Genomic DNA, 11,320 nt, shown 5'->3' with positions numbered 1-11,320 from the left:
TATATATATATATATATGTTTTGTCAAAGGACGTGGGTTGTTATTTGTGATTGTAAAACTTTTAAATTAGTCAACTTTTAATCATCTATATTTAATTATTTTTTAGAAAACTCAAAATTCAAGAATGTACCTACTCTTTTAAACGTTTTTCTCTTCTAAAATAGTAACTTTTTTTCTTTATTCAAAAACAAATTACTATATTTGATTAGATGATTAATTAAAAATTAATTAGAAATTAATTGTAACGCTGACATGGAGGCGCTATCACCTCTCCTATATATATATATATATATATATATATATAAAGAAATTTCCTACCGCCAAAATTTTCTCTTGAATTTGTTGCTACCGTCAACAATTTAATCTCTCAATCTTATTGATAATATCTAAGACTTTCACCTAAAATCTGATGGTTATTAGATGACTAAGTAGTATATATTATTTACTCCTAATATCTAATATACATCAGTAATTGAACATATTTTACTAAACACATATCTCATACGCAAACATAAACTAAATTGAACATGTATAAATGATCTTCAAATAACTTTTTGTTTCTCTTCGAGAACCTAGAGCATTAATTTGATTCCCAAAATTTTAATACCTTCACATAAAATGAAGTGTAAATTAGGTATATAGCATATTATGTAGTGATATTCTCAAGTTATGGCACAAGAGTTGATTTTCATTCTATAACATTTAATATATCAACTTATAGCATTTCTTTAAATTAAAATATTGTTAATATTTATTCTGTAAAATTAGGATGAAAAATAAAATAAAAAAATGATTAATTAAAATTGGATAATTTCCGTGAATGTAGTTAATGTTATTAACTGATAACAAAATGTGCACCTTTTAAGGGATTTTAAAATATATTAATTATAGATATGCACCTTAATTATCTCAATCCGTTTTTAATGATAATTAGTTTTGATTTTTTATCCTTAAAAAATTGTATTCTGTTATCTTCTTTCCATAAACGTGTATCATTTTTTTTCCAGAAATTGAACTATATTCATATATTCGAATTTTGTCATATTTTATCTTTTTTTTTTTTGGAAAAACAATTAAAATTGAAGGTTGAAAAAGTTTAGATTTGATTTGATGGAGAAAATTGTGTCAATTTTAATTAAACATGGTGGCAAATGGAATTCATCAGGTTAGTTTTTTTAATATTTTATTAATGTGTCGTATTTTTTTCCCCATGTTATATTGCATATGTTCAATTGATATTTTTTTTTTGTGATACATTTATTCAGTGTTTCTACTAATAAATATTTCCTAATATTAAATGTATTTTCATGTGTAATTAAAACGAAGAATGATGTTAAATGTGATTACTGGTTAAATTAAAAAGTTTACAGTTTTTGATCAATTTGCAAATTTTTTGTTTTTGAAACAGTAGAACAATATCTGACATTTTGTATTAATAATGTATACATTTTTTATTTTAATGAATATAAATAGTGTATAAACAATATATACGAAAGTCAATGTTTATAGTTGTACGTAGCTGTTATTGATTTGTAATATATATATGAATTCTGTATAAAAATTGAATTAACTGTATATTATTTTTTTATTAAATTGGATAAATTGAGTATGAAAGTGTATTTTAGATTGTATGTAGTAGTTAATTGTGTAGTATGCAGTATGTATAAAAATTGTTTTAATTTTGTATTAATTTAAAATTTTGTTATTGCATATATATGTGACTTGTATATAAATTGTGTATGATTTGTGTATTAATTTTGTGTAAAATGGTAATAAGTGTGTAATAAACAATGTATTAATTGTGTATTAAATTACAATAGTGTATAAACAGTGTAGTAATTGTGTATTAAATTGTGTATGAAGTGTGTATTATTTTTGTACGAAGTGTATGAAGTAAGTGTTAAACAGTGACTTGTATATAAATTATGTATGAAGTGTGTATTAATTATGTATGAATAAATTTATAATTTTATTATGGGATGCACTGAGTGTAATTTTAATGTTGTGAAACAGGGAAATACGTCGACTTTGATATGGAGGGCATCCTATACGATACTTCTACTCTTTATACTGGTTTAGTTAATGCTATAGTAACTCAGCTAAACATAGAAGAAAATCTAAATTCTGTTGAGATAAAGTATATAGTTAGCGAAATGTGTCCACCTATAAAAATTCATAATGATGTTGGGGTAAAGGTTTATCTAGATCAGATGAGGGTGAATTTGGATTTTTTTACAAAATATCCATTATGCATCACTTTGAAAGATTGTGGGCAGTATAACGAATGTCATAAAGTTATAGTTAATGATAGAATAAATTCTGATGTTAGATTATATATACTCCAACAATTCTATCCCTTTGATCGGAATGGATTTAGACGGAGTTGTCAATGATAATAGTGAAGTAGATAATGATATAATATGTGATCATTCTAATTTATTTGTAGCTGATAATCAGATTTATAATAATAAAGAAACCCTTAAGGAGGTTATGAGGCATGTTGGACTTGTTGAGAAGTTCAGCTTTCGGGTTGCGCGTTGTAATGCATCTAAGTAAGTTTAAATTTATTTTTTATTTTTTTTTATTTTGTTACAATGTATATATATTGTAATGTATATTTTATTAAATTTTGTAACAGTTATCACCTGAATTGTATTTCTAAGAGTTGTTCTTGGATGATGAGGGCATCTAGTTTGAATAAATCTAGTTTATTCAAAGTTCGGAAGTATATTGCTCAGCACACATGTTGTGTTAGAGAAAGAGTTTATGCCAGACGTCAAGGGATAACTGACGTTGTAGCTGTCTTGATAATGGATAATTATATTGATCCATCTAAGGTATATACTCCAAAAGATGTAGCTGATGATATGTTGAAATTGCATGGTGTTTCGTTGACATACATACAGGCATGGAGAGCTAAAGAAAAAGCAGTAAAGTTGGTGCGAGGAGATCCAGCAGAATCTTATGCAAGATTACCTGGTAATTTCGAATATAATGATAAATTTAAACATTAGTTATTTTGTTGTGCAGTAACAGTTTCGTGTATTCTTTATATATAAAATATGTATTTTTTATGTATGAATTGGACTGTTATTTTCAGGTAATTTCGAAAATAATGATAAATTTATACAGTAACAATTATGTGTATTTTTTATGTATAAAATATGTATTTTTTATGTATGAATTGGACTGTTATTTTCAGGTTATTTTTACATTTTGGAGTAAACATATCCAGGATCTGTTTTGAAAATAAAAAGGAATGAAGGTGATACATTTTTATATGCATTTGTTGCTTTAGAAGCATGTATTAGGGGCTGGGAATATTGTAGGCCAATTGTAGTTGTTGATGGTGCTGCATTAAAATGTTCATATGGTGGTACAATGTTAACTGCAAGCACATTGGATCCGGGAGGTAAAATATTAGCCTATATAATTTTCTAATTATATAATATAATGAAAAATATATGAATGATATTTCTGATTTGTGTGATATTTTTTTAAAAAAAATTAATGAGCAGGTCATACACTTCCGTTGGCGTATGCGATAGTAGATTCTGAAAATGATGTTTCATGGACATGGTTCTTTGAGCAATTTAGAGAAGCATATGGAGTTAGACAAAATATGTGTTTTATGTCAGACAGAAATGAAAGCATATGGAAAGGGACAACAAATGTATATCCTGAATCAGAACATTATGTATGCATATGGCATTTATCAGTCAATGTTTTGAAGAATTTCAATAGAAATACTGAAGATTTGAAGATGTTGTTCTTTTCATTGGCAAAAGCTTATACAAAACAACAGTTTGAGACAATTATGGGAAGAATAGATCAGATAGATACGCGAATACGACCATACTTGTTTGATATTGGTTATAGTAAATGGTCAAGAGCTTACTCGACTTGTAAGCGCAGATGGACCATGACTTCAAACATCGCAGAGTCATTGAATAATGTTAACAGATTAGCACGGAGATTACCGGTCATTTCACTTCTTGAGTTTATGAGGGTAACAATTCAGAGGTGGATTCACAAGCATAATGAGGAGGCTGATAAGACTACATCTAATCTGACAAAAAAATATGATATTTATCTACAGAAAAGTATTACGTTGTCGTGCAATATGAGGGTATGTGTTTCACTGTATTGTATTTTTAATTCATTCTAATCTGCAGCATGTATAATTTTTTTTTCCACAGGTGATACCTTCAACTGTTGATCTGCATGCTGTAGCTGAAGGAGCAAAGAAATACATAGTAAATTTGAACACAAGGATGTGTAGTTGCGGAAGATTTCAACATTATGAGATACCGTGTGGTCATGCAATTGCTGTTCTCCGGTACAGGAAGTTACATGAAGCAGATTTCTGTTCTGCTTTTTATAGCCTCAAGAATTTCAAAGATGCTTATGCCATTCCTGTCGAGCCTATCCCGTGCGAGAGTACATGGGATATACCAAGTTATATTTCAGATCCTAAATTGATGCTGCCTGGTCCAAAAAGAGCAGCAGGAAGACCCAAACTTGAACGGTGGAAGGGGTTCGCAGATGTGAAATTCAAGAGGACAAAAAGCACATGCAGTAGATGCCATCAGGTTGGACACAATAGGAAGACTTGTTCAAATTATCCTGTACAAAAACAATGATGTCGTACTGTTAAATCTGTGTTTTTGAGGGTTTACATTGTTATAAAATGTTTTTTTATTGAATAATATTACTTTTCATACAAATGTCATACATTGTATATACAACTGTTCATATATTAACAAATGTTAACAATAATAATTCATATAATCATATAACATTTATTCAGTTATTGCATTCATAATGGGGACTACATACAAAATTTATACATTTATACAAATTCAATACTTGCATATAAAAAAATAATGTATGTTTATGTTATACATATTAAATTATAATATGTTATAATTCATAAAGTTTTCATACATTATTCATACCAGTAATATACATACAATTTGTTTCTGTTTGTATTTTGGAAAATATATTTTTTCAAAATACAAACAGAAACAAATTGTATGTATATTACTGGTATGAATAATGTATGCAATAAGGTGATACACATTTATTAATGTATAATTGTATGATATAATTCATACATTTTTCATACATTATTCATACCAGTAATATAATTAATATCTGTTTCTGTTTGTATTTGAAAGTGTATAGTATTCATGCAAAACAAATTTATGGAATAATTTAACATTACTATGTACTATATATCAAATTTTAATTTGACATTCATAATTCATATAATTTTCATACATGATTCATACAGTGTTCATATATGTTAAAGTGAGACACATTTAGTAATAATCAGTAACAATTTATATAAAACCATCAGTAGTCATAATAAAAAAAACTGGGAAAATAAATAAATTGTTCATAAGTTAAAAAAAAAACAAGTCATTCAAAAAAAAGTACATTGTGCCATGAAGATTTCTACTTCCTGATACGGAATTTTGGAGTAGGATAATTGGTGGTGTCCATAACTTGTTCTTTATGAGTTCGAGGTCCACCCTTCTTGCTAGCAACTGTTCCTGTAACTTCACTTTCACTGATTGCGCCTTCATCATTCTTTGATTTTCCATAATGCCAAAGTAATGTAGCATATCTTTGACGATGATATTTTGAATCAATATCAATATGTGATATATCAAAAACACCATTGCTCATGTATTCGGCAAATAGAGATGTGTATAAACCACAATCACTGTAAACAAATTGAAAAAAAAAATTGTAATGAATATATAGCAATTTCAATTTAAAATGAATAAAAAATAATGTAAGAAATATACATACTTTGAACTTTCTTCTTGTTGAGGAACATGTGTAACATTCTTGATACTTAGAGGTTCAGAGTGAGATTTCTGTTGATAATCAGGGAGATTATTCGCATACAAATCAAGCCTTTTGCCATAAAACCCTGTGCTCGTCAGAAATAAAGGAATCATGGTTGCAAGCTTATCAACAGCTTCTTTGACTTTCCTTGAATGAACAGATCCTCCCATCATCGAATCATATACATATAGACATCTACTTTTGATTCGGAATACAACAAGAAACCAATGGAATTTGTCATTGATGTTGACTGGGAAGATTACTTCGTCAACCCTATCCCACGGAACGTTAGCAAGCAGCTTATATCCTCTAATGCATTGTCCAACATCATGGTCCGGTGATATGCATCTCATGTCACATTCTGATTGTCTCCACTGTTTCTCAATGTTATCAACCCATGCCATAAACCAACAATCAACAGTACTGTAAGAAGTGACTGTTTGGGAGTATTTTGCCTTCTTTCGGAGATAATACATTATTGTATTAATATGCTGTTTTAACAAAAAAAAATATACCTATCTGATTCATTCACTGTTCACACATATTTCATACAAAAAATATTCATACATATATCACTGCAACTCAAAACCATAATAATTAGTTGAAAAAATGTCTTACCCCGTCCTCCCAAGGTCTGCCCGGTTGACTCATTATGTGAAAAAAATCCTTTTCTCCGATTTTGACAACGCCAAAGTCCACTTGAGGATGAAATGTGTTTTTAATCTTGGAATATGCTGCTTTCCTGTATATATTTAAAAAAAGTGTTATATTAATTTAGGAGTTTAGAAATTAAATAAAATAATTTTTTTCATCGTACAAATTACCTGCCACGCCTGCTTGACACATCTTTGAAAATCCATTTATTGAACTCCTCAATCAGTTCAACTGGAACATCAAACCCATTGTGATTTTGGAATGGATGTTTGATTTGAAAGAATGTAGGTACTCTATTTGAACTGCTTTCTCCTTCCGACATTCTGATATAAGGAGAAGAATCGTATTTAACCACATTCTTGTGTCTTGTTCGCACATTTGGAGTCGTGGTGGCATTAAGAATCGGATCAAGTGCAATTATTTGTGTCATGGTAAAATCAGGATAATCGTCCAATGTTGGTGGTTTTGATTTGACGTTGTAGATGCATCAACATTTAAACAATCATCCGTTGACTTTTGAGCTTCATATACATGAAAAATCGTTACATAAAAAAAAATTCTTAAATTTTCATTTATGTGATAAAAATGAATATATCGTACCAGCTGTGTTTGAAGTTTGGACTTGTTGTCCAATTGAAACTGTAGGCATATCTGTTGGATCAGATTGTGTAGCATGATGGTTGGCGTTTTCCTGAAAAAAATTATAAATGATTAATACAAATTTCATACATGATTAATACATAACATTTCATATATATGCTGTGTTGTTATATTTGTTTATTTAATAGTGAAAACATATGATAAAAATATATATAAACAACTATTATGAAAACATCAATTTATATATTTTCCACCCAATAGTCATACATAAAGAATACATATATATCAATTTAATACATCATTTTTTTCATTAAACATGTGTAATTTCAGAAATACAATTTTCATACATGATTAATACATAACATTTATATATAACTGATGACTATATACATATGTCACCTATATACATGTATGATGTGTTGTTATATTTGTTCATTTAATATTGAAAAAGAGTGATAATAATATATATATCACTCTAGTATGAAAACATCAATTTATATATTTTTCAAAAAAAATTCATACATAAAGTATACACATATATATATACCTCTGGTTGTTCTTCGGGTATTTGTTCTCCTCTTGACAATCGAATCTCATCAATTATCATTTTGGTGGAGTTATCAACATAACTCTTGATATCAGCCATGTGCTTGTGAACCTTATCGGTGAACATAAATTTTTTTATATATAAATAGTTTATAAAGTCATTATATTAATTATATAAAAATATGTTGGAACTTACAGAGATTTTGAGTTCTTTCAACTCTGCTTAACCTGTTAATTAAATAAATAAGTATTTGATATGTATATTGTAGTTTCAAAAAAAATTATGTTTATTTAAATTTTTTACTTGTACCTCTGCAATATCAGCTCTCAATTCTTCAACTTTATGTTCACTATCAACAGCACGATTTTCCGATGATCTGTGATTTTTTGAATCATGGTGGCTGCTGGACTGATTTAAAATGGTTTCGTCCATGAGATTTAACTCTTCTTCAGAGAAGACTATTTCTGAATTTATGCTGCAGTAAAAAAAATATATAATGTATAATGATTTATAATGAATGTAATAACATTGTAAGAAAAATACCTGATTGCCATGTGTTCTGAAATTATTTTCTTCAAATCGTCAAAAAGAATGACGTCATTAGGTGTCTTCCAGTTCAGGATTCTCGGTGTGCGATTTGAAACACGTATAGCAATTGTGTTGTCAAATGGATGACAACACTCATAAAACCATATCTGCAATGCTATGTGGAACTGGCAGAATTTGAATGACGATGGATTTTTTTTGAATTTTTGATTGCAAGCTTTGAGTGTTAAATTAAAACACTCATTTGCCCAATGGAATGTGGCATACTGTCCAGACTCGACCAAATCAAAATACAATTTTGGAATTGTTGTTTTTGAAGGGTCTGATTCAGTCAGAAATGAAGAAATAAAGTACAAGATCCCGATTTTTAGACGGTCATCTTCTTCCCAAAAATTTTGCAATTTAAACTTGTACTAAAAATCTGACTTGGATACATTATTAAAATCTCCAAAATTTTCAGCAATGAGTCTGTTTGGAACATGTGGATCAGATACAAAATCAGAAACTAGTCCACATCTCAAACCAGTTATAGCAACAAACTCTTTTAACCCAAAATGTAACTCTTTACCATTTACTTTAATGACAAACATGTCATCCTTAACATTTTCATTCCCCATTATAAATAAGTGTCTCAACAATTGACATTGGATTTTAATGTGATGCAAATTATAAAAAAATCCAAAAGGTGTTTCATCTAGGAATTGTTGAAACTTATCTCGACCTAAAAAGGTCAACAAATCCGCAAACACATTCATGTTAATACATGAAGACAAATGTGTTTGTATCTTCTTCTCCTAAGAAATTGTAAAAATTAAATACATTAATCATACACATGTAATACAAAACTAATGCAGTGAATCATACACAATTCAAACAAACTTACAACATTCTTTCATACACAATATATTCAACACAAAATATACAAATCAAAACATAAAGTATAACTAATTATGGATATTACTATTCAACAGTATCAAAAAACTTGATACAAAAAAATTTATACACAATTCATACACATTTTATCTATACAGTGAATCATACAGTGAATCATACACAATTCATACAGTGAATCATACACAATTCATACAGTGAATTATACATAAAAAATACATGTTTCAGCAATTGATATTGTAATATGAAGAAATCTGTAATTTCATACAGTGAATCATACACAATTCATACATTATTTATATACACAAAAATTATATATTAACTATTTTATACCCAAATAACAGAAAATAAAAATAACAGAACATAAAAAAGTTTTAAAAAATTAACTTTTACTAACCTTTGAACTTTTTTTGGGTTTAACTGTTTCTTATTCTTCTTGTAAATGTGAAGTATCGATTTCAGAGGCTCTTGATTTTTTGGATTTTGATTTTATCAACTCTTCTACAAAATCAGATTCAGAATCTGATGAGTCCTCGATTTCTTTTCCTTTCTTCTTCTTTCCTCTTTCTTTCGTCCTTTTCTCAGATTCATCTACTTTTTTCTTTTCTTTTCCTTTTCTCTTCTTCTCGTTTTCCTTTGGATGTTTGTTTGTTTTTTTTTTCTATTTTTGATTTTCCTGATCTAGATTTAACTTTAACAGATGAAGGCTGAGATTGTGTTTGTGATAAAATTTTGAAAGATGGAGCATGAAAATCGTCTAAGCTTGCTTCATCATTCAATCTTCTACTTTTTCTCGGGGTTTCATTGCCTCTTTTCGACATTGTACGGTTTGTTTAGCGCAAGAGTTGAAGATTTGAGTGCTAAAAATGAAGATTTGAATGAAAATATTTGAGAATTTTTGAAGAAGACTGTTAAGAGAGAAGTGATTTTGAGCGAAATTTTGGTGAAAATAAAAATTTAGGCGTGCGAATTTTGGTGAAAAATTTTGATAGGCGTGCAAAGGTAATGATTTTGAAAGGATTTGGGGAAGAACAAAAATTTGGGGAATATAAATTTTTTTTTTAGATAACGTTTTACAGTTTTAAAGATAAAACTGTAATTGTTTTAGATATTGATAAAATCCCTATTATTTTGTAGTTATCTTAAAAAAGGTAACTATATAATATTTAATTTAAATTACATTAATTAAGAGTTTTGTTTAAAAAAGGTAACTTAAAATAATAAATTTTATTAACTACATTGGTTTAAATAAGGTAATTGAATAATAAATGTAATTATTTAAATAAGTTAATTATTATTTTAAAAAATTAATGAGAATAATATATTTTTTCTTGATATGCTATAACTTGGTAATAATATGCTATAAGTAGTTTATTATTAAAAAGTTTGTTTATAACTTGATATTTAACATCTTAAATGTGTGTGCAGTGTTATTTTTATTAAAATGAAACAGAGAAACTGTGCGTTTAACAAGATTGGTTAAAATACCAATTTTAAAATAGGTTACACATTTGATTATTTTTTTAGACAACATAAAAAAGGTTAAAATGTGATCTATAAAGTGGAGTTCATGTGTAGAAAGAAATAGAAAATGCTAGGTGTGAATTTCGATAGAGTGGTGTTGATTTATTTTTTCTTCCTGAAATAATGCATTTGCGAGTTTGTTTATTTATTTTAAGATAAATAAAGATCTTATAGTTGTTCCTTAGATTGGGACTGCTACTAATTAATTCATAAATAGCCCTCCAGTCCTAATGGAAAGGTAAAAACTCAATTCCAAATTCGCTAATCTAAAATATTGGCCTTCATCAAACTTGTATTTTAAGTCCTAATATTATATATTCTCCTCAAAACGTATATCCATGTAATGACTCGGTAGATTAATTTTCGTAATTTTTAAATATTCGGTTAACTCGAATTAATTAATTGATAGGTAATTGTAGATAATTGACTTCACAAAAAATTAATAGACTAAAATGATAATTTATTTAAGACCATCTATTATTTGTCCCATATATTTATAATAAGTTAAGAGTTTATCCCTTTTAATATGTAATTAATTAGAAAAAAAAAGAGAGAGGCGGAAGAAAAATAACCTAGCTAGACGTGTGACTGAAAACAAAGCAGCAGGAGAATTCGAGTGATTCAGGTTAGTTTTAATCAAGATGCTCTGTAAAACTATATATATATATATATATATATATATATATATATATATATTAT

At 27.9% G+C, this 11,320-nt stretch overlaps 1 protein-coding gene and 1 pseudogene across 1 annotated transcript; one reads left to right on the top strand and one right to left on the bottom strand.

Annotated features, from left to right (window-relative positions):
• The first annotated feature begins 2,065 nt into the window (after positions 1 to 2,065).
• On the top strand, positions 2,066 to 4,643 carry LOC107024974 (annotated as a pseudogene).
• A 748-nt stretch (positions 4,644 to 5,391) lies between these two features.
• LOC107024973 lies at positions 5,392 to 8,995 on the bottom strand. Its single transcript, XM_027918346.1, has 8 exons — positions 7,970 to 8,995; positions 7,856 to 7,887; positions 7,661 to 7,771; positions 7,114 to 7,204; positions 6,684 to 7,034; positions 6,478 to 6,601; positions 5,821 to 6,350; positions 5,392 to 5,731 (listed from the first exon to the last, which is right to left on the bottom strand). Exons 5-8 carry the CDS (start codon positions 6,941 to 6,943, stop codon positions 5,461 to 5,463), a joined length of 1,185 nt encoding a protein of 394 aa, XP_027774147.1. The 5' UTR covers positions 6,944 to 7,034; positions 7,114 to 7,204; positions 7,661 to 7,771; positions 7,856 to 7,887; positions 7,970 to 8,995; the 3' UTR covers positions 5,392 to 5,460.
• Between the last annotated feature and the right edge of the window lie 2,325 nt (positions 8,996 to 11,320).

Source organism: Solanum pennellii, chromosome 7, assembly GCF_001406875.1.
Source record: "Solanum pennellii chromosome 7, SPENNV200".
NCBI lineage: Eukaryota > Viridiplantae > Streptophyta > Magnoliopsida > Solanales > Solanaceae > Solanum > Solanum pennellii.
The sequence above is the reverse complement of the archived record's forward strand: the minus strand, read 5'-3'. Positions and strand labels throughout refer to the sequence as shown.